We start from the raw sequence: 24,238 nt of genomic DNA, 5'->3' as shown, positions 1-24,238 counted from the left end.
CAAGCTATGTAAGAAGCTGAGCTTCTGCGAAAGAGAAAAAAGAAGCTGAGAAGAATGGAAAGTTATTCTCGTAGAGAGTAAACCGCTGCTTCTCCACGATTGCGAGACATTATCACGTTTAATTGTCGTTCTCGCGTTGAATTAGCATCGTGAGAATGTTAACTCGACAAAATTTCTGATGACATTTCTTAGAAGACTACGATTTAAAGGTCAGCTAATAATTATACGTCTTCTCGCGACTCTGTTTGCTACGTTTATAAGTCCTCTACATTCCGTTTCGTATTTCTTTCTTTCTGTTTTGTATCGATTTACAAATTTTTTTAGGTAAATTCGTAACGAGTAATCGGAAAAGATGGAAAAGGTACGAGTCTTTGTCCGCATTGTCCGATGACCGAACAACTCACGTCGATTAGCGATACAGGCGATCTATTAGAGGAAAGCGTGAATCGATGGCGAATCGATATCAAGCTGGCCGTGGCGTCTATTACGAGTAATAACGGAAGGCTGTTCCTGCAAGGTAAACCACCTTCCTTCTGATCTACGAACAGGTCAGTCGACGCGTGTGCTCGCCCGAGCAGAATTTCTCTTTCGATTGCCTTTCATAGAATCACCGTGAACATGAAGAAACGATCTCTCCTAGTCTGTTCTAACGTAAGAATCGCGCCAAAGAAACCTCTGTCGGTTATTCTCTATTGCATATTATCGTAGCTACGTATCGTAAAATATATCTATTACAACGAAATGAATTTATTGTTTAAATGGAATTAAAATTTAACATCTGATATCTAATTCGTATATCGATTAAGAATTTAAAAGCCTCTTTTATTTTCCGAGTAATCAATTTCTGAGCTACAAATCAAACGAAGTAAGTTTCTCTAAGCCGATAGAAAAGTCATAGCATTTAATTGCGACGATGATATTCGAAACTGAGAGGCAAATCGACGAACCGTACTCTGAAACTTTTATGTCTGCTATATTATACCAAGAATTTGTATAAATAATTATGTAAGTTTATTTTCGAGAATCGTGGATCTTAATCGTTGAAATAAAAGTAAAGGAACGCTAAGATTACACTTAGAATTTATGTTAAAAAAGTTTTAGATTTATTTAATAAATGATTTGCTGCTCAGCACTCTCTTTGTCTCACCATCTTCCATACCACACCGCTAACGGAACAGTTGCATTCATCTGTTTTTCGAGACGCACACACGTAATTCCATACTACTACGCGACTAGTCTAGTCTAGCACACAAAATTATACATATCTCAATATTTATATCATAATATGGTTTGTCACTAATTTGTACATATACGTATTTTGTAAATCCTTACAAACTTACACAAGTCACCTAAATATAAGGTTTTTTAATTCATGTTTTTCAATGTGGCATATCCTACAATAATGCAGAATCTAAACCAGTATGCGTTAATAAATCGCGTAACATTTTTACCAGCGCATATCGCGATATCTCGAGCCTTTGTCGAGTTCGAAGAATTCCATGCTTCGATAGCACGATCGAGATCGACGTGACGCCGATAGTCGTGTTTCGCGCGACGTCACGTTTCCAACTAGAATACCTTTTCTTTGTAAAATAGGCTCGATACATATTGCTCGATAGAAACAGAGTTCTACGACCATTTTGTTTTCGCTTCGGGCGACGAGAATGTTTAATTCGAGGCACGTGTAGCACGCTGGATTTCCATAAAACGTGTCGCGAGCCAAGACAAAGGAAAAGTACTTTTAAAGTCACGGTCACTCGAAAACGAACAATTTCACGAGTCCTCGCACGATGTGTTCCTGTTTTGCCGGTATTATTCGTCGACATGACGTTCATTTCGATTAATTTATCACGATTCCAACGATCACAGTCGTTTCGACGCTAGTGGTACAAAACAAATCATTTCGAGGAACTAACTGTTAGTGTCTGGCCTATCGCTCACGTAATCTACTTAAAATTCTGTTGTATTTCCGGTTGGCTTTATACAGCGACGAATAAAAGTATCGGACGATTCGAAAAGTTCGAGGAATGATCACGATATGCAAGAAAATAACCGATCGATGATAATGATTTACGATATATTTAAATTTTAATCTCGATAATCTCACTCCATAAATAATTGAACAAAAAAAATTATATATTTCCCAACTTTATATGAGATTTGACAAAAAAATATTTATTTTCGTTCATCGCTGTATGCGATCACTAGTTTGGTATTCCCTAATGGAACATTTGCGATGACGTTTTCTCGTTCCTCGAAATGTTAGTTTTTGTCTATTAAAAAATGTCTGACGACTAGCTGGGACGATTTACGAAGAGAAACTGCTTTTCGTCGACATTGTTTTTTATACGATATTTGAACAAGATTTTAAAATATTCTGCGATTTAAAGGTTAAGAAACGAAGATGAAATCGTCATGGTTAATCCTGGATATTTTTTAAATGTTTAATATCGTTTAATCGAGTTTGTCGATCGAATTGATCTTGGCACTTAGATTATCGATCTCTTAGACGGAATAATTTTTCTATTTAAGGATTCTTTTTCCTTTATCTATTTTTTTGTGATGTTAACTCGTCTTTATTAAGTTTCAATTTTCAATTGAAACGCGACCCGTTAAACCCCAGAAACGGTTATTACGATTACGTGCAGAATAAAACCACAAGTTTCTTCCAACTCCTTAGGAATAATAAGACGACTAGAAAGAAACGACGGTATACTTATCGTATTATTTTGGACGAAACGATGCTCTAGTCGAATATCTTTCGAATATCGTCCACAGATTGTCGAATATCGAATCACGGCCATAATCGAAGACATCCCGGAAACCCTCACCGGAGGTTTCACATTGCTCTTGCACCTTTCTCCGCGGTAAGCATATTATTCACACGTTACACGACACCAAACGCATACTATTTTACTCAGACACGTCATACGCGTGCATTCTCTTACGTTCAAACGGATTGAACGTTTTAAAGCAAATAGAAGCTTTCATCCCTGAAAAACCGTCGAATGAAATGTTTAAATTATTACTCTCAGCTTTTACGTTTGAATAAAATTAAAATATAATTTGCCAAGGTAATTCGTTACGATTAAACGCTATCTATTTATTAAGGTAAACTGAAACTAATTAGATTTCAGTGGATATTAACGAAGCACGAAATTTTGCGTATCGATCGAGGCGATCGCGTGCCAATTTGGGTTTCCAACGTGCAGTCAGGGCGAGAGCTCATGTTCGACTAACGACCCTTCGTCAAAGTCGTTTAACTCGAGGATGTTCGCCTCGTGACTCTATTCGCACCCCTACCCCAAACATTTCCCTTACCTCGATATAATCTCGCGTCGATTTCGAATTCTCCAACCGATATTCCGATCCTGTGTCGATTAGCTGTTCAGATAATTCCGCACGATGGATAAACGTATAATTATGCAAAGTTGGTTGAATCACGGTCATGGTGTAATAGAAGCAGCACATTGCACGAAAGTACATACTCTATGTATATTTGTTTTCCACGCTTTCGCCAAGAAATGTTGTGCGATGTCACGTGGAAATCCGGGAGAAACTCAATGACACGCTCTAGAACCTAGTAGCATCATCCGAATCGTTTCGTAATTAAAGGAATTTCGAACCTTTCGTAGGTAAAAGGACTCTGCTCGTTTTCTTCGACGCGATTTTAATATTCAGCGCGTTCTCAGCGAACGTTAATCGTACGAGCGAAATCAAGTATTTCATAATTTCCCTGCTACGAATTTTATAGCTTGTCTGTCGGTAATCGTAATATTAGTTAAATACAAGTTAAATTAAATTAAATATACCATCTTAAATAAAGTATCTTTCTTTCGCAAACGTGTGTTTTACAATAATGCACCTTCGTACAAACGTGACACCAAGTCTGTGAAATGTCGCGGTGTTTATCTCAACGGAACAAAATGGATCGTACGCAATTCGACGAAATAATATAAAACAGAAAACGTTGTGAGTCTATTACTTCCTCATAAAATGAGAGACACTTTTCGGACAACCCAATAGATTTAAAAAGGTTACACTTTTCTGATCTTCGTAAAATCGCCCCTGTGTCGATGTCAACTTGCAACGACACATCGAAGGTACAAACAACAGACGTGATACGCGTTTGTTTGTCGTTACTTTCTCTGTTAATTGTAGCTAATCGGGCGCGTAGTCTCTAACAACCGGATCGTTTCAATAACGAGCACTTTACCGTATTAGCGGTTTTCATTCCGCGATGCTTGCGTAACGTGTTTTTCCTCGTCGGCGCCGAGCCGTTTTCGAGAAATTCTCGATTTTGTAACGCGAACGACCTTGTTCTTGTCACTTTCACTCGGCTCGTCCGCGGACCACGATCGCGATCGTCCAGAGCGAGCATCGAGAGATCGTTGCAGAACCACGTGCACACGCCCATTTGTCTCGCAACGATCGTGCTCGCGTAGACTGAACCCAGGAAAGTCGACCTTGCCCTTGACAAACGACTTTAAACGCCAAAAACAGCTTCCACCGGACCTTACAGATTCTTTTCGAGATGATCATCCACTGACAATTTTACGAGCCGATTTCGTTTATGCCAATTTACGCATCACGGTTCCTCAATCTGCTTTGGAAGAGTATTTCGCGATTATTTCTCTCGTTTAAACTACATGTACCAATAAATTGCAGATGGAACTTTTTTATTTGCGTCTTGTGTTTTTGTCATTTCCTTGTGTCATTGTTCTTGGCCTCTTCGTTAATGCTCTCCTCTATGCTACGTCTACTTGCAAAATTTTCGCATTCCACGCGCATACCTATTACTAGTTGATAAATTATTATATGCAAGAAGGTTCTATCTATCGCTCATATTAGACAGCCAATTTTTGTAAATGTACTCGACAGAAGGAACAATAGAACGTTTTCCTATTTCATCGTTTTTATCGTTTTTTTCTATAAAATTATCGATGGCATTGATTCGAATGTAATCGAGCTCAAGGTACGCGCTTTAGTGTGCGATGCGATTGTGCAAGGTCGTCATCACCTTGATTATTTATTCCAAAAATTGAAATCGTATGTATCCGAGGGAGGAAGGTCGACGGCAATGGAGACATAACGCGTGGATCGATGCAAGCCTCGACTCGACTCTCCTTTAAATAAACCCGAAAGGATAATGATTGCAAATTTCAACGCAACGAACAGCCGCTGGTTCCTCTCGAAAACGAGCCTCGCTTTGTGTGTTCAAACAGAGAACGAAACTCGACGCAAACTTTTACCTTTATACATATTCGCAATTATCGATTAGCAGTCAAAAAATCTCTTTATCTCTCTCTTTCTCTCTCTTACTATCGACAAAGTTTATTTGCATTTCAAACAGTAATAGCGAAACTCTCTCTCGGATATTGCTTTGTATCCAAGCCAATTACGCCCCCCTGTCTCTGTCTCTGTCTCTCTCTCTCTCTCTCTCTCGATACAACTATCTCGTTCTATTCTATGGAGCAGTAACGATTACAACGATACAACGTTATTCAGAGCATGCTCGTAACGATGAAGTTTATAAGCCGACTGATCTTTACGTGTATTTATTCATTCGCCTGTTTAAATCAAGTTGTATTCGTTTCGTTATGGCTGAAACGCATAAGATCGTTGAGTCGCGTAGAAGAAAGTTATCAAGGTATAATGAAATCACAGTCGATAATCGGTTCTTATTTGTAGAAACGTAATCTTTCAAAATTAGCATACTGTTAACCTGCAGCGTCATCGACGTTACGCAATGCTGGTTGTACAGGGTGGGGCATCCAAATGGGAACATTCGATTACGCTGTTCGTCTTCAAGGTAAAGAAAAGGTAGCCAAAAATGTAAAGTCGGTTTTCCATTTAACTTGAGCAATCGTTCGGTCCTGAAACATTCGATATATGTATATGTTTAAATGCACGAATCGACGGTTCTAACGTTAATTGATCATTAAATTAATATCAACGATACGTAAACTCTGCGATAAATGTAGGAAATAAAGCGATTCAAGATTGCAAGAGCATCTGCCGAAGGCAGGAACGGTGGTCGTTTAATATTCCCGATTCATCCGGCTGGTTCATCCCGCGGAGAGGTCGAGAAACGAACGTTTTCGTGTTGCACTGCAGCCTGGGGCCAACCACGGTTAACTTTCGCTGTCAAACGTCACGTAATCCAAAACCGAGGTGGCTGGATACGCGCGTCGTCGCAGCATTATCCGTCTACGGATCCACTCGCGTGCATTAAACATGAGAATGACCCCGCATTATGGAACGACCACGGTTTTGCAACGTGTTCCGTTACACACTTCCCCCACTGGCCAGTCACAAGGATTCTCGTAAACACCGCGATCTCGCGAGCTGTGCTGCTCTTTCGGATTTTGCAGGCAAACCGATGATAAATCGCTTTCCGTGCGGAACATTACTTTTTCAATGTAGAGTAGAGCTTCTTCGAGAAGGGAGAGGGTGATCGACTCGTTCATAAGGTCATTTTTTAATCGGAAATGTGTGCGACGGTGAAATTGAGAACGAATAGAAATCAGTCGATTTAATCTATTTTTAGAACCATTCGCCTGTAATACGCTTGTAAGCTTCCATTCGTAAGTATTAGGACACATCCTATCGTTCGACGTAAAATCGTAAATTATGAGAACTGTAACGTCAAGTTCATAAGATAAAGAACTGCCCTATATTTTTGTGTGTTAAAAGATTCTGTGCAAAAGTTTGCTGCACCGACGCGTATCTTGTTTATCCGCGTTTAAACGATTTTTTGCAAACCGAATACCGTGATAAACGGCCGTACAGGAGATACGTAAGTACTTACGTCTTGCAACGAGTTAAAGTATCCTTTTATTTGTCTTTCCTCTATTTGCTTCGGGCTATACGATTTGTAAATAATATCGACGAGTGAACGTTGTTCTCGCAGCGATGCAAGAAATATTCTGACAGTTTCGACAGGTCGATATATTCGGAGAAGAAATTTTTAGACGGTCTCGTCTCGTCTCGACTCGACTCAACATTCGATCGAAGATTCCACGTCTGCGTCTGCAATTCAGATGATTTGATTCTAAAGTTCAAGGCTTTTCAAATACAATCTTCAAAATACAGAAAGAACGCCAAGCACGTTTTAAGTAGAAAGAATCGATATATTGAAAGACAAGGAAAAAAACACACACGAAACCAGTCAGTTTTCAGTGAAAGCTTCGTCCGAGGTCGCATAATTAATCTGCTATAATTACGTACATACGTGCGATAATTTTTGGCGTGCGCGTGCCTCCTCCGCCTTGTCTTCTTCGCTATCAACGAGGTTATACTTCGTGCACCCAGTGAAAGTGATAATAAATCCGAGTCACGCGGTCTCCCGATAACGAGATTATTCCTTCAACAATCTCACAATCCTTTTTCTTATTTTATATCTCAATCTTTATTGGCATTATATATTAATTACATAAATAGCATATAAATGATAATATAATAGAAAAGGCAAGATACGGCGGGTTAATTCGCCAGCACTTTCATTTAAAAACTTTCACGCCAATAAACGATTCTCGAAATTACACAACCCACCTTCCGATCGGTTATCCAATTTTTTGGAATTAGAAAATTATGCGTTTCGTGTAGGGACTGAGATTCCTCTACGGATAATGACGCGATAGTGTCGCAACGCACGTGGGTATCCCGTTACATCTTCGACAGCGTGCAGGAGGAAAGAATATAAAAAGATACTCGCCACGGAAAGGACGGGCTATTACGGAGAAGAGTTGAAAGTTGAAAGTGACACTCTCGATCTTTCTGCTACTTCTTCGAACGTAGAATCAAGAAATCATTTCCCTTTCTTTTCTCTCTAGAATCGAAGAATACCTACGTATCGAATTAACAAATATGAACGTACAAAAATACATCTCAATGCCAAGAATTCCAATTTTGCTAACGTAGTTTCCACGTACGTCCATCGCAAGCAAACGAACAATTAATTAGAGGATCGATAATTATCGACGGTTCCATCGCACCAATTGGACAAACGGAAGCAACACTCGTATTAAATGTTATAGGTTTAATATTACAAATTATCGACACGTTATTGATACGATGAAGAGGCGGACTAAGGCTTAAATATTTCCGGGAGATTACCGAAATCACCGGCCTTCTATTTTTAGTTCATTAATTAAATTCCTAAAGTCCCTTCAAATGGGCAGTCTGTCCTTGGTACGATATTATAATAAAGATTAATTTCGAGGTAGTCGTTTATAAAAATATAGACGCAAAGAGAGAATTCGCACGCGTCAACGACTCTACAAAGTTTATTTAAATTATCTGATCGCTCCTTTTGCTAGAATCTTAGGTAAATGTATACCTACGTCGATCAGTGAGTATATAAATTTAGTAAATTTGCCGCTTTTACCGTCATAACGTCATTCCATATCTCGCCTTTCGTTTACGTCTTCTTGGTCAACGTTTCGTTTATGGTATCGCATAGTTGAGATACTCTATCGCGCCTATAGAAACGCAATTACACCACTTCCTGCGACAGCTTCCATTCCTTTCACCGTGATTACGCCGACATCGGGAGCGAAATGCACCGACAAACAAAAAGACGCTTAGAATCAGACAACTGGCCGCCTTGTCCCTCTTTTCGCGTCCCCATGATCCTGACAGTGAAGGTATCTCGAGGACGAGACCTTATTCGATCGATCACGCGATCTTCGAGGTTGCCCACGTTTAAGGACGACCAGAAACTTTCGTACCGGAAACATCATCGAGAATCGATCAAACGATCGACGAAGGATTTAAGTTAACCAACATGATTCAAATAAGTACAGTGGTTCGCAAAAGTATTAACTTACTAGAAATTTCTCATCTTTCTCGACTATCGTTCGCGAATAATTATAAGGACGAACAGTGAAATAAAATTCATATGATTATTGAGTAGAATTCTGTAGAATTTCCCTTATAACGACCCGATGAAGTGGCAGTGACTTTCGTGATTCGATTAATCGCTTGCTTGCGAGGGATTCGACTCGTTCGAACATCGAAAAAGGTACAGTCAGACCTCCGAAACCTGCAACTACTCGTTCTAAGATTAACAATCACCTTGTGAAGATCGAATACTTTTGATAAGTACAATGTACGATGAATTGATTTCATTAAGATGTACAAGTGGATATGTAACTTAACTCCATTATTTATTTAAATCGCATTTATTTCAGTTTGACGAACTTGCAGTTGCAAAGAGAGGCAGAGGAATGCGCGTGCGCGTTTCAAAGAGGCGTGGTGCATACCTCGAGGACAATGCAACGTGAATTCGAGCGGTCGATTCAAGCGAACGATACTTGAAAATGGGTCAGAGGATTTTTCGTTTCACGGATCAGTTCCGATTTTACGCACGATGAGCTCCCTCCCTCGGGGTCGACGACTTTCGACGTTCCCGCGGACGATTTTGGACCGAAGGTTCCTCTGTTCCCTTCTCGTGAAACTCGTTCACCTCATGTCAGAAGGCAAACTCGATGCCAACTACTTTTATCGAGTTCGCGTGAAAAAACACGTAGGTCGTTCGTCGTGAACGCGTCTATGCTTAAAGAAAACGACATAGCGTTAAGTAGAGTTCAATTGATCTGTACGCGACTACACTGGCGCACGAAAGTATTCGAACATGCGCAACAGTAAACTGTCCATTCTGTGCGTGTGGTGTAAAACAATTTGTAATTTCACTAGCGCTGTGCTGAAACACAACTGTCGTTTGTTTAAAAACAGGACGCGTAGAAACAGAGCCGTTAAAAACTAGTTAAATTATGTACGCTGGTTAACAGGTACCGATATGCGCGATATCTCACAACAGGCATTTTCCAAATTTTCAGAAAACTACGAATTGTGCAGGTTTGACAAATCCGAGCAGTCCATTGGCGCGTTAAATTTCAAAATACATAAATTCCAGTCGCGCATTTTCATGTACCACGAAATTTATTAACTTGTCATAGAAACACTACGAATTCCCAATTCCAAACCTATTCAATAACTCAACCGTGACGGGACAATGATCGCAAACGATCGGGTAGAGTGGAAACCACGATGGTAACGTTTGCTATCGTCGTAGCTGTCAACGATGGAAACACACGTACGATCCACGTATATACGTGATTGAGTATCGGCTGAATCGAGAGGCAGGTTTTCTAGATGGGGAAAACGTCGATCTGCGTAATCACTTTCCATTGAGTGAATTTTCCCCTAGCCGTTGATCGCCGCCGTTTCGAGCGATTTATTTGTCGTCAAACCGCGGGACGAAGGGAATCGCATCGAACGGAGGGAATTTTTGTTCGGCCAGCCGTAACGATATCGTAACGCCGGTAACGAAATACACGATTTATTATTATGCGTTACGTCGTCGCAGTTTCATTAAACGCGTCCTGCACCGGAACGCGTCGAAGAAACGACGTTAACGGGCCTGCGGCCGATTTCCGCCCGCTGTGCCGATCGTGCGCCGTGATATTCAACAACCACGGTGAATAATGCGATCCGTCGAGTGACTTGATCGCGATTTTTCGTCACTTGTTGATCGTGAAAATCGATATGAGAAATTTTGGTAATTCTTTGGTTTCGCGAATTGGATGAATGGAAGGATTTCGGATGATCTTATTAGAAGTTATCTGATTCTTAAGAACCGGGCATGTGTAATGATATCGTAAAATTAAAAAGAAATAAAGTCGATCGATTTAACTTACAAGAGATTCGATTATCTCTTGTTATCCCTTGGGCCTTTTACAAACTGTTTTGGACATTTAGATAAATTATATCATTGGACAAGTTATTGAAAACTAACCAGTTACTTTGCTTTTCGACTGTCTCGTGCGAACATACTATTTTTTAAACGCATGTTAAAAGCATATCATTAAAAACAGATGATATTGAGAAAATCGACAAAGATGAATCTATCACGCTCTTTCTGTGTGATCTTCGAATGAAAATAAACCGTATTAGCATAGAACAGTATGCAACGATTCGATCTCGTATCTTGGAAAAGACATCCATAGGTCAAATCCGGCTCGAAGAGGTTTTTACCTTGTCGAACGCTCTCAGAAGTTCCTTTCTCTTTGACGCTTCGGTAGCAAATGGTTTGAATAATGGTCATGTATCATGGAGAAGCTGATGATTGCAGGCCTTCGATAGCTCAGTTGGTAGAGCGGTGGACTGTAGTTGTCGAAGCGTTCCAGAAGAAGAGAGATATCCATAGGTCGCTGGTTCGAATCCGGCTCGAAGGAATATTTTTTGTAGAATGAAGTTTCTTCCACCAAACGATTCGAGCAATTTGTTCGGAACATGAACGGGAAATGTAAATGTACATACAACCCCTTCGATAGCTCAGTTGGTAGAGCGGTGGACTGTAGTTGGTTCGACTAATGTGGTGAAAAGAGAGAGACATCCATAGGTCGCTGGTTCGAATCCGGCTCGAAGGAATATTTTTTGTAAAACAAAGCTTCTTCGATCAAACAATTCGAGCAATTTGGTCGCAACATGAACGGGAAATGTAAAGGTACACACAGTCCCTTCGATAGCTCAGTTGGTAGAGCGGTGGACTGTAGTTGGTTCGCGATAAAAAGAAAGAGAGAGACATCCATAGGTCGCTGGTTCAAATCCGGCTCGAAGGAATATTTTTGCAAAATATTATTTAAAAAATGTAAGATAAGTTTCTGAATCTCAGAAGGGTAGAAATGGTTATAACCCATTGCAATAACTCGTTTAGTATAGAACGGTGAACTGTAGTTGATCTGAGTGTAAGTGGAATAGTTAAAAACGGATGTCCATAGATTGTTATTTCAAATGTGGCTCAAAGGAACGATTATTTTGTCGAGTCAATTTAATCGAATGTTATTCTGTTGGAAAACGTTACGATTTTGATGTTTTTTGAAATATATGTATTATTATGTAATAAATGACGTTATTATATAATTTTTAACGTTATATTTTACAGATAAATTAATTAAAATTATTGATATATAATACGTAACTATTAATAGCATTATTTAAGCACGTTTCAGCACATCCCTTCGATAGCTCAGTTGGTAGAGCGGTGGACTGTAGCGGTTAATGTATATTCAGAGATATCCATAGGTCGCTGGTTCGAATCCGGCTCGAAGGAATATATATTTTTATATTTTTAAACACACATTTTCTTATTAATTGTTACAACTTCCTGAATAGCGTTATAAAATTGTTTTTCATACTTTTAAGAAATGTTTATTTCATTTGTTTCGCTCGAAAAAAGCTCACCAACAAAGAGATCTTCACAGACCGTCTTTCTTAACTCGTAGATTAGAGAAGACGAGTCGATTCTTCGTTTGTAAATATCTCCTATATTTAGACGAATAATTGCATTTTTTAAACATATAGATTATAATGTTATGATTACATTTGCATGAACTAAAACTGACCTAGCTCAGAGATTGGTGTCTTCATTTCAACATCATTGGCAATCTTCAATTTCATAATTATAAATGTTTCTTCGGCCAACAGATAAAAAAATATACGTAGATAATGTATTTTTTATCTCGTTAATTACATTCATCTAATTCTCTCAAGCAGTATACAAGCGGATAGTGAAATCGAAGATCAAATTTCAGATCTCACAAATCAGGCGTAACACACTTTTCCTAAATCTCCTCGAAACGTGTAACTTCGTACAGGATTAAGATCGTGTAGCGATCATAACAAATAACAGCGAGTGAAACGTCGTGCCGCTGAGAAAATTCAATCGCCTCCGATCGACATCGCACACCACCTCTTTCACCCGCAGAAGAAGAATTTCAATTAACGTTGCGTGGCTTACGAGAAGAGAAAAAATCGAGACAAATAATCGAGCGTCGGTATTCGACTTCCATCGCCCACTGACCTAATAGAAGTCAATTTCACCGAGTATCATTTCTTCGAAGGCGCGCCGTACCAACGACAGTCAAAAGTCTGTGACGTGGAATTTCTGATATCGCTGTCGTTGACTTTCAAATGGCGAGTCGAAACCTGTGGCGCCTCCAGTTGGACGATTCGCCTTTCGAAGAAAATTAATTATTATATTAATCATTGGAGAAGTTTGCTTAGGTCGTCGATGAACGACTCTCGATCTTTATCGGAGTTACCGAGATTAATGACGTAAAACGCGATATTTCAAGGTCAAGCGAACAAACGTCATTGTGCCCGTGAATACGAGCGTCGCGTATCGATCAGATAAGATATCGTGGTGAATCGATGGAGAAATCGGGTCAAAATTGAAATGTCAAGGAGATCGTCTACTTTGATGACAAAGTTAAACTCGAGAATCTTTGGGATCCTGTCTCTCTTAAGAAACTAGCTTCGAACTTTTCACTTTCATAGGACTCTTTAAATATTCATGCTGCTGCTTTCTTAAAGCGGACGCTTTACGCATACCTATTCCTGGTTCGTTCTACTTCCCAAGTTCATGCCCTTCGATGTCTCTGTTTCCATTTCCCTAAAACAAACGTCTGACGTTCTTATCCTGGCGTGTCGCTTTGTCGAATACACCGTGAAAAAAGCTTTTACCTGTGCGTGATCTTGCACAATTTCATACAGCTCTATTTGCACGTTTCTATTTATGTTTTCAATCGTACGTGTCTTCGAGAACAGCACGGAAGAATGCTAACGAGATTCCTGCATGATACGGCCGGCATCCTCCATATCGAAGGAGTCCAAGCCAGAGGGACGGCCTTGCCACGGCATCGAGATACACAGCTTTCTCTACTTTCGCTTACACGCGAGATTTTCAGACCGACTACCGGCAAACTCGTGGCGATTCTTAAACGGTGTTTATCACTTTGGCTCGTGTGCATTCCATCGAAAGAGGCTTGTTCCCGGAGTCAATGAAGGAGGAAACGCTCCACCGACGATCCAACGTTCGCTCGTGGATCGCGCACTTTGAAAATACCCTTGAGTTACGATGGAAAGCGCTGCGAATAAAAATAATAAATGCGTCTGATTGGATAGAATATAAAGTTTCTCGAGAGAGACGTCGTTATACCTATACGAGAAGTTGAAAGAAGAAGCGACGTAAACGAGGAATTTATTTATTCCAAGAAGCAAAGATACGCGACTATGAACTATGCATCAGATATAACGAAAGTAAACTGCACTTGCACTATGGTTCCACTTTAGCTATAACTTTGCTTCCAAATTATAAAGTCGTGCATATTAAATCGTATATAACATCTACGATGTTTCGAGGATAGGTTTTAAAATCAGAGATTAACCAAACGCTAAAATAAGCACATCTTCCATAGATTTATACGACCGAGATACCGGAATTTAATTGCGACATCCGCTGATTGCCCCCGCAGAATGTGGGTGCAAACGACTCCCTCGATACGCTGGAAACTAATTAAACGATTCTGCATTACGTCCTCGCAATCGTCGATAATCTCTGGCGCGTTATCGATCCTATTATAGCTATCTTCCATTTCGCGACTCTGAAATTTCTAGTTCTTTAAATCTTTAGAACTTGTAAACCTTCAAAATTCTACGCAAACGTTCTACCGGAAAAGAATGGAACATCCTCGATGGTCGAAGGATTCGTTTTCCTGAACCAAAATATGACCAAACGTAACGAAACGATCAGCTGCATTGGTTTCGGAATGGAAACGACGTAGAATCAACGACGAAAGAAAGGCTGAATCGGAATGCAAACGCGTCGCCTCGACTCAGCGATCGTCGGCCTGTTGGTATTTCACGAGGCTACAGTGCGATTTTCTCTCTCGCGCATCGTGTAGCGTCTCCTCCTTTTCCAAACTGGAAAATAACGAAATTCTTTCGCTTTATGTTCAATAATCGTGCAAATATACATCTTTATCTTTCCCATCGTTTTACGATGACTTATAGCAATCGATCAAGCGAACGAGCTATTCGTTAATCACTGTAATTTCCGTTCATCGTCGTTGCACAACTGGCTTCCTTGCTACTGTGTGATTAACAGCCGTTTTGCTTTTACGATCCACGACGATTGCGTTCGAGTTTCATGCTTTGCAACCGTAAAAGTACATCTTCACCTGGAACACTGATTCGAAATTACGATCACGCGCCTTGTAACGATTAAGTCGATGCGTGTGAAACGAGGCTCCTTTGAAGTTTGAATTTGCTGCGCCGATATCACTCGTTCAATTTTATCCCATCGTTAACTATCGAGTATATCGAAGAAGAAGAAATTTACTATAAAACAGTATATTCGGTGAAGGAGATTTATAACTAACTAAATAAACTAAAATATATTAATGTATAATTAGAGTATTCGTGAGATTTTCTTACGTGAGCTTAAATTTCGGAAAAGTACCATAGAGATGAAAACGTAAAGTTAGAATTTAGAGAAGTGTAAAAACGTCTCCTACATCGCCCGAGTAATTTTTTAACGCGTACGTTGTTTTAAAGGGGCTCGCGAATGAAGAAATTAAAACAGTTTCGTTCCAAGACTTTGAAGTCGTTGAAGACTTTGAATTGATAGCTCTTACAAGTGTCGAATAGCGAAACAAGATAATCTCTGAAAAAGTACGTCGAGTTACGTGGAACGTATCGATTAAATTCAAGTAAATGCAATTAGAATTTTATTATGTAAAACGATATTTGACATGCACGGACCTAATCGAGTAATTGAAGAAAGTAAAATTTCTTGGAGTATTTTAACCAATGAATCAGAGATTCGTCTCAATTTTCCAGGTAGTAATAAACTTAACAATCGTCGCTAACAATAAATGGTTCCAAGCGGCAGACCTTGAGCGGCCATTATGGGCGTTAGACTACGAGCGAAGAGAATTTCGCGGCGCTAGCAAGCTGGAAAGGTCCTTTCTCGCGTTCGACCTACAAGCCAGAAGAATGCAGTCGTCGTTTTCTCGGCCAGAACGTTTAAGCCTGTCACCTCTCCTCTTCGATGCGGACCACGTACGCGCCGTTCCAATTTTCAATAACGAAGAACGGGCTTGCTCGATTTCGTAATTAACCCGGCGAATTTGCCAGACCGGCCTTGATCTTAACCACCCTCGTATTTCGCCTGGATTTCGCCCGATTCGAAACCGGGGATTTTCTCCTCGATTCGAGGTAGGCGTGTTTTATTATTGCAGTTCGAATGGCTCGACACGTCGAACGTAAGACTCGTAGAGATTTTAAAAGATCGATATAAAAATTTACGATCAATCAAAGTGGAAGCTTCATCGAGTGGTTTTTATTAGAAGAAGGTACCTTCGGATTCGATTCGAGAGAGAGATTAAACGAAAGAGAGATGAAAAGAGAGATTGGCGTAATAAATATCTTCTTATAACTTCTTTAGTATCATTTTATGGTCTAAAGGCAATTCAATGCTGAAAGCTAGAACATAAACGTTCGTAACTTTGACAAGCCTTCCATTAGCCAAATAACGAGTTTGGTTATCGATCATTAACGCTGAAATTATCAATTTGTACCAATGTATAGGTAGACATTTTATAGGTTTACGGCGATGCATTTCGCCAGATGTTTATAATCTTTTAAAAAATTTGTAGCTAAATTTTTCCCAAACTATGCGTTTCTTTCTTTATATATTTCGTTTCAATTTTTACGACAGATTTTATAATTTACTCGCCGATAACTCCGATGTTAATGAATAGAAACTGTAGTTGGAAAATCGGGTCATCGACCCAGAGAAGAACGACGAAAGGTCTTCGAACTTTGTAAACTCGTGTCGCGATACCGTGTCTTCGAACCCGTTCCACTTTCCTCGAGAAATTCCTATTGAAAGGGGATGGGAAATGTGAATGAGAGACTCTCGTATTCCGCCGGTTTCTCTTTTATTAAAGATTCCATCGAGAACGTAAAATTGATAATTATTACTTAGCTTTAAAAAATATACATACACGATATTTTATATTTATATATATATATAGTTATTTATATATATATATATAAAAGTTTGGCTAACCCTTTAAAAATAAGGGTGTCCGCCATTTTGTGACAGGGAGTTCTGGCGGTCGCTGAGGGATCATCGATTTTTATTTTCATTTTTCCTGGGGCCAACAGGACAACCGCAGCCCGACCTCCCAGCTAAATCCGTCGTGTCCTCCGTCCATGTGTCAGGGATCCGTCTTTTTTTCAGGGACAGGCTGAGACACGCGTTCATATATTACACACGATGATAATAATCCTTGTTTTATTTTACTTTTCCTTTTTTACGTCGTGTTCGCGTTACGATCGCGTCGTTTCTCTCCAGGTCAGGTTTCGTGGAGGCCAGGGTGAAATCGTCGTGGGTTTGGGAGAGAAATGGGAGAGAAATGGGAGAGAAATGGGAGAGAAAATAGAGAAAAAGAATAGATCGCTGTATCGTCGTTCGTCGTCGCGTTCGTCGTCGCGTTCGTCGTCGCGTTCGTTGTCGCGTTCGTCGTTGCGTTCGTCGTCCTGGTCGCTGAATCTCGAGCCGCATGAAAATTATCACAGATCGTTGGTGACGTGATTGATGGACGGTTTTCGTCGACGAACCGATCGGGAGAGCTCGATTCTCATCTTTATCGACAATCACGTCTTCGAGCCCCTTTCTGTTACATCCTCTGTTAATAACTGTTCCTCTAAAAACAGTCTAGCAAAAGGCTCCGTTAAAAATTTTATACAACTACCCTGTATCTCGTAACGGAAGTAATCTTCGTGAAAGCCCACCCGACCGTGTTCCCCGATCGAAAACGTCGCCGACGACCCCACGTCCACCGTGAAACTCGTGAAGGATAATCGACCAATGGCAGGACGAGAATGAGAGGGATCGAAGAAAGATCAAAGGTGAACGCCCAAAACGACAGGCAAGAGGAGAATCAGAGGGTTTGACTTAGACGAGAAGGAGGAACGCGACACTGTGGCCTTAGAAGAACCCGTCACCGGTCGGATCGTTCACCCATGGATAGTTATTCGGGCAACGTACGCAGGTCTGAAGGTTGATGGTCTCTCCAGGAACCTCTTTCGAAGTGAGTTTGCAGGTGTGGGGAACCCAACAAGCGGGAGGCCCGTCCACGATACACTTCTCCTTCCACGGCTCGAAACTCTTCGATTCTGTTATCGTGCGAGGATTCTGGATCCACTGGATCACTTGGGTCATCGTCACGAAGTAAACGTCGTTGTGGTTGGACAGGATCTCGTCGATCCAATAAAGGAACGCGTCCAAGAATTCGGGATTGTTCTTCAGCCAGGCTGCGTGGAAATAGAGGCCCAAGGGAGCGCGATTTTGTTCGTAATGTCGGTCAAAGTTGTGGTTTAGGAAATTGTAGAATTGGTCGCCGGTTAGGATGTTGCTGCACGAGTCTACCATGGCGCAACCGGGAAGGTATTCGTCGTTCTGTGGGTCTTCGCGGCGGTCCAACTCGTTCATCACCATCTCCCAGACTGCGTGCGACCTACGCAAAAAAGTCGATGCTCGATAGACGATGGAGGGATTGAATCGAGCCGCTACTATCCCTGGCATTTCAGGCGAAGACGTAGCTGCTTCGTTCGAAGTGATACGTTTCACATAAAAGGTGACGCTTCTTGCACAAAATATTTTGATATTTTCATGCTGCGAATCCGCTCTCGCTATTAGTATAGAACGTACCAAAGATTAGGTTAATCGGGCATGTAGATAGACGGAAATAGATAGGTTGCTACTTTTAATGGAATTCGTTGTGGGATGTGGCATTCACTGACAGCAATATATATATTAAATTAAACGTTATTCGATATTAAACACGTCAATATATATCGATATGTTTAAGCTACAAGCGTTCTTGGTACAAGATGCATATAGCAGGTAATTGGATCAATTACCTCGAGCCACTACTAATACCAGCTTGCGACAGAATTGTATTAGCGTAATCATCGAAGCGCGAAGTTTTTAATCAGATTAAAGTAATTCGCTTTTCTACTTTAAAATTAGGTTACCTCGTTGGACAGTGTTGAAGGTTTCCATGGCAACGGTGCGGCATTCTGAAGTACATCGTGTAAGGCCATAGCGGTGGGTTGTTCAAGGCCGCGGTGATGGTGGAATCGTAAAGGAATGCTTGTTCTTCCATCATCGTGAACTGATTGTTTCCACCGACTCTGAGATACGGAGCCCTCACACCGACCACGCTGTTGTCCGTTAAATTAGCGAATTTCTCCGCGATGATCCTCATACCAGCCATTTCTTTAGCCCAATCGTCCACCGTCGCGTCTGACCAGAAACGTTCGTCATCGTTGTGACTTGAAACACAAACGTTCATCGCGCGATTAACGCCGACTTTAAGGATCGGCTGCTAAAACAACTTAAACCACAAAAAATTGAATTTCCGAGTCTCGTGCTATATTATCGTCGTTATCTTTACCGCAATTTTATTTCGAAAGTGCATCTTCTTAAGATCGAACGGTACGTAGATCGTTAAGAATCGAACGTTCCGTGTATTACGACCAAAGTATAAACTCGTAGGAAAAGTCGTGGTTAAAGCTGAACGCTCGAGCCAGGTTGAAAAATACTCGAAAAGAATAAGGAGAGATTAATTTGTTTTTCACAAGTGTTTGCTTACGAGATAGAGTGAACGGCGATCTCGTGTCCTTTCCTGTGCATTTCCTGGACAGCCGAGTAGTTGGTGTACTTGTGCGAGACGAAGAAGCTGGCCTTGATTTCGCAACCGTTTGGGTTCTTGCGTTTTCCGTTGAAGATCTCTTTGTACAGTCCGATATTATTGTTATTGATGGCATCATCGAACGTGATAGTGATCATCTGCGGTACGTCCTTGGGAGGTAGATCTCCGGGGATCGTGGTACCGTCCTCGGAACAGAAGCAATCGGGTAGAACGCAGACTGTAGGGTCACAGGGTGGCGCTCTGTTCGGGTCGTTGTCCATATCTGTAATTTTCGCGAACCCGCAATAGCCCCTTTTACTCGAAGATCTTTATTTCAAGTCGCCTCGACGAAGGATGACGAAATTAACAGCAACGAAACTCGTCATCCGTCCCTGTCATGGTCTTCGTTGTTCGTGTCAAAAGGAACGTAAATTATTCACACGTGTCGACAAAATTGAATCTCGTTGATCTTCGTTTAAAATCATTTCGAAAAAGAAAGACGAACAGTGTTTTTGCGAACGAAAGTAGGCTACCCCGATGCGTCGATAAAATCGAATCTCGCTAATTTACGTAGTTTTCACTATGCATTAAGTTTCCAATTTTCACCTTCGGGAGGTGATCGTCGAAAGAACGAATAACGAGTAGAATTTCCAGTTATGAAATTTGCCAAAACGATCGAGCAAAGTTTCTCTATTTCATACTCACCGCAAATATTCTCGTCGGATCCGTCAGCGCAATCCTTTTCCCCGTTACAGAAAAGACCTCTCTCGATGCAAGAGCCGTCGCCGCAAGCGAGGAAGCCATCTTGACAGAGCGGTTCCTCGGTGTAAAGCAGAGGTTTCGCTTTTCTTTCTTTGTTCTTCAGTTTGCAGTTGTTCACCGAGTCTTTCCAGTCGCAGGTCTGTTTATCGATATCGAAATACAGTCCCGCGGGACACCTGATGGCCTGAAGACCCGAACTGGTGCACTGAATCACGTCACGACAGTTGTCACCCTCTCCCGCCACCAATCTGAACCATTCGCCCGCATCCTTGTCCTTGCAGATCTCGCTTTCGAAGCTCTCTTCTTTCTTCTCCTCCTGTCGCTTCACGCGATTCGAGCCTTCTAAAATTAAGTGGTTCGTATCGTCTTTAGGGCAATGTGTACTCTATTTGTATTTACAAGTATCGCATTTACCGTATCGATGGAATGATAGTTACGAGGATTTGATATTGAAAGTACCAGAATAATTACAACGATCGATTCCTATTACAGCAAATTAGTACAATACAGTTTATACGTCTGCAAGAGTGTATTTCTAAGAATTTGAATTATTTTTTGTAAAATATATACACATCTGCATATATAATTTTCTATATCGTCACACACCTCTTCGGGTATCTTACATTTTCACTTCATCGATGTAGATTACATGTATACTGTAGCGATCGATAGTTAACGACCAGTGTCAAGAAGATCGATACTAGCGAAGATTTCATAAGAGATGCAATAACGATATAACATTATCTTTCATATACGTGATTTATTGCTAATATAATGACTTCTTTGCCGATATTAGTGAATTATTTAAAGTTAAATATAAAGTTGCCGGGAATAAAAACGTTTACATAAAACTTCTAAACGACACTCGGATTTCTTCGGTGAAATTTCGAGACGCATACATATACGTACGATTGCGTAACAGCGAAGATACCTATCAGCGGCGAGATTATGGAAAGTGTGAAATTGACGTCACAATACAACGTTGGCTTATGATTATTTATTTACCAATTGACAGAATCATCGTCTTTCGTCAGATGGATCAAAGGCAAGCGATTAGCATAAACAATGATTTCCTTTTTTTTCCCTTCTTTCTTTTTTCTTTTTACCTATTTTACCGAGCAACCATCAGAGTACACTACTACCAATTCTCGCCAACGTTCGATTTCTTACGTTTAGTAGAGGCGGAAGTAGAAAATCAATACTATAAATTACGTAAGAGTTACGAATATACGATTTTGCCAATATTTATCTCGCTTATGTAAGCCATTTGCGAATGCCGTTTTATAAAATACATCTTTCGTACCTATTTATATTTGTAGACTCTCTTTTCTAACAGAAATATATAACTCCTTTCGCGTCGAGTGCTTTTATATGTTCGTTTAAAAAGGGAAACTGCGAGTGCTTTGGAAATTCACGACGTGTGGCATTGTTTTCGTTTCGAGATGGTTCTTGGTCGAACGAGCGGAAACGCGCTCCGCTCGAGAAAGTGGAAGCAGAAACGGCTGATTTTTAATATACGGGGAAACACGCGTTGCTTTCCTCTATTTGCAGTTTCAGCCCCGCGTTAATTTTATATCAAAGCAACGAACGGAGAAAGCTGTTTCGCGCCTTTCCAACGACATTGTTTTATTAGCGTGTTTTATTAGCGTGTTTTATTAACGATTTCGCGTTCTTTTCATGTCCTGAATGCATAGAATTCATGAGGTCGATCAACCCTTAGTAGGCGAAATCTTTTTCTTAACAATGATGCAATGTTACGATAATATGACCTATATAGACTCAAACTGGTTGGTAACTGGTAGTACAAGAGAAAAGAGGGTGATTGTACGCGAAAAAAGAAGTCGAAAATACAGAATAAAAATGATTCGTTCGAGGCTTTGTTTTCGAGAAAATCGACTTTGAATTTTCGCTCGGTACGCGTGCACTTTATCGCGTCTCGTTATAACGGATCTCATTGTAGATCGTTGTCTCGATGGAAAAATTTAAAAAAAAAGAAAAAAAAGAAAAAATTTTTATTCTATATTTTCCACTTCCTTTTTCGCATAGAATCACCCCCTTTCCACTTATACCACCAGTTACCAACCACCCTGTATATATATATCGTAGTTGAAAAATTCGTACAAATAGGCACAAACGTCCAATTATAGCGACCGAGTCTTTGTTCGGTATAGTTCTCGTAAAAGTTGTTTCCGAGTCCATTGCCCCATTAATTTTGGAAAGGTCAGTCGGTAAAGTATAATGGCGTGTAATCGGAAGGATGCTAATTCAACCGGCTACCTTTTCGAGAGAAAGTGGAATCTTTCTCTAGAAGTTGCGCGATGAAGAAAGGCGATTGGTTTTACCAAGTAGGAAGTTCATTAGTGTAAAATAGTATTATTGAAGCAAGAACAGCTGGATGGAAAGTGATTTGGATTTGGTGCGCTTGAAAAGAAGCGATTTCAAGTAGAGTTTAAGAATAACGAATTTTACAGTCCTTGGATTTAATGTAAAAGGAACGAGCAATGTTTGAATATAAAATTAGATTACCAAGGATCGAGATTCTATGTAAAAAGAGGTGATGGAAAGTGAAATTCTTGAGGAATTTTAAAGAGTTGTATGTCAAGTCGCGAAGCAACGAGCCGAAGAAAGTACGAAGTCAGCAGGTTACAGATCCAACGAAGCCTAATCACTGGATCTCCTTGAAAACCGAGAATTCTACAAGTAGCTTCAAATTCAACGATCCATCCTGTTCTACGGCTCGATAACGACCTCTTTCTGGGTGTCATAAACTTTCAAACGTCGATCTATCGTTCTTTCACTTCCTTCGCAAGCTAATACTATTCCGTAGCCGATTTCAAAGTCGCGGATCTACCTACGTTCGTAACGTGGATATTCTTTCAAAGAGAATGTACATTAAGCCGTGTATCGAGCTTTTCAAAAACCTTGTCATCTATAAACTTTCACGTCTGAAAATCGATTGAAAAACCGGCTCGAAGGAAATATCGACGTTCAAAGGTTTGAAAAGATCCACACTAGATTTAAACTCGTTTAAAGTCAAACAAATTCATATATTTAAACCAATAAATTTCTATCGAATTTATGTTAAAATACCTACAAGATTTTAAGCATAACAGCAAGGTACGTTACAGACATTTTCGAAACAAAACGCTGACTCTGAAAAATCATTTAGAATCGAATATACCAACGTTGAAGTAGCCATAAGCTTTGCCAAGCAGTTACTTTCAGCAGTCTACAGTTATTTTCAGAGCTAAAGATCAGCGTTAAAAACTATTTAAACTTAAACGCCTGCGAAACCTTTCACAAGACAAATTACATGCAGAAGCTTTCGAAATGAAAAATTGGTACGGAAGAGTGAAACACGGTGAAACGTGTGGATATTTGAAATTACAAGAGATACAGATACTTTCGAAAGTCAAAAACTGAGGCTGCGTAAAGCATCGATTAACTCGGTTAAATCGATCGAAAGTCTTAACATCCAAAATCGCGTAAAATAATATCTGAAAATATTCCGAAGAATTGTCAAAGAATGCAAAGTTAACAACCACCGTATACAGATACATCGAAAAGCAAAGTTTGGCTAAAGGACCAACGCGTTAAATCGTTTGAGCCCCGTTGGTCCCGCGGGCTGGTGTCATGTCGGCATCGCATAGCGCCGCGACAAACGGGGAAAGTTGCGCCCCCCCACCCCGTGTATTTTTCAGGGCACGGCAGTGACGTCACCCATCCGGGACCGAGTAGAACCAGAGGCTTTCACGCTCTAATCTCTTATGCAACCTGTCGTCTCTGTCGACCGCCAGAATCGTATTCCGCCCGATTTCCACCGTCCAAACCGCCGATTCTTCGAAAGCGTCCACCGTCCGCTATTTCCGAACGAGGAAAACAGCGCCACAGGGGGCGGAGGAGGGGCAGTGGACACGGCTCCC

At 40.6% G+C, this 24,238-nt stretch overlaps 1 protein-coding gene and 4 non-coding genes across 6 annotated transcripts in view; 4 read left to right on the top strand and 1 right to left on the bottom strand.

Annotated features, from left to right (window-relative positions):
* Nucleotides 1-11,138: 11,138 nt before the first annotated feature.
* Nucleotides 11,139-11,240, top strand: TRNAY-GUA. The gene is made up of 2 exons: nucleotides 11,139-11,175; nucleotides 11,205-11,240. It is a non-coding gene; the product is annotated as a tRNA-Tyr (tRNA).
* An 89-nt stretch (nucleotides 11,241-11,329) lies between these two features.
* On the top strand, nucleotides 11,330-11,435 carry TRNAY-GUA. The gene is made up of 2 exons: nucleotides 11,330-11,366; nucleotides 11,400-11,435. It is a non-coding gene; the product is annotated as a tRNA-Tyr (tRNA).
* An 89-nt stretch (nucleotides 11,436-11,524) lies between these two features.
* On the top strand, nucleotides 11,525-11,627 carry TRNAY-GUA. Its single transcript has 2 exons — nucleotides 11,525-11,561; nucleotides 11,592-11,627. It is a non-coding gene; the product is annotated as a tRNA-Tyr (tRNA).
* Nucleotides 11,628-12,023: 396 nt separating this feature from the next.
* Nucleotides 12,024-12,118, top strand: TRNAY-GUA. Its single transcript has 2 exons — nucleotides 12,024-12,060; nucleotides 12,083-12,118. It is a non-coding gene; the product is annotated as a tRNA-Tyr (tRNA).
* A 4,984-nt stretch (nucleotides 12,119-17,102) lies between these two features.
* Nucleotides 17,103-24,238, bottom strand: part of LOC100743732 — a 24,043-nt gene continuing 16,907 nt past the window's right edge. Inside the window, exons 3-6 of one of the 2 annotated variants that reach the window (XM_012394658.3) lie at nucleotides 20,259-20,654; nucleotides 19,515-19,836; nucleotides 18,895-19,194; nucleotides 17,103-18,374 (exon numbers count right to left, since the gene is read on the bottom strand). In XM_012394658.3, coding sequence (XP_012250081.1) covers nucleotides 17,846-18,374; nucleotides 18,895-19,194; nucleotides 19,515-19,836; nucleotides 20,259-20,654 — 1,547 coding nt within the window. In that variant the 3' untranslated portion in view covers nucleotides 17,103-17,845. Of the gene's footprint in view, nucleotides 18,375-18,894; nucleotides 19,195-19,514; nucleotides 19,837-20,258; nucleotides 20,658-24,238 lie in introns of both variants that reach the window. The other variant, XM_003486041.4, reaches the window with a different exon arrangement.

Source organism: Bombus impatiens, unplaced genomic scaffold (assembly GCF_000188095.3).
Source record: "Bombus impatiens unplaced genomic scaffold, BIMP_2.2 scf_0096, whole genome shotgun sequence".
NCBI lineage: Eukaryota > Metazoa > Arthropoda > Insecta > Hymenoptera > Apidae > Bombus > Bombus impatiens.
This window is presented reverse-complemented; position numbering and strand designations above follow the sequence as displayed.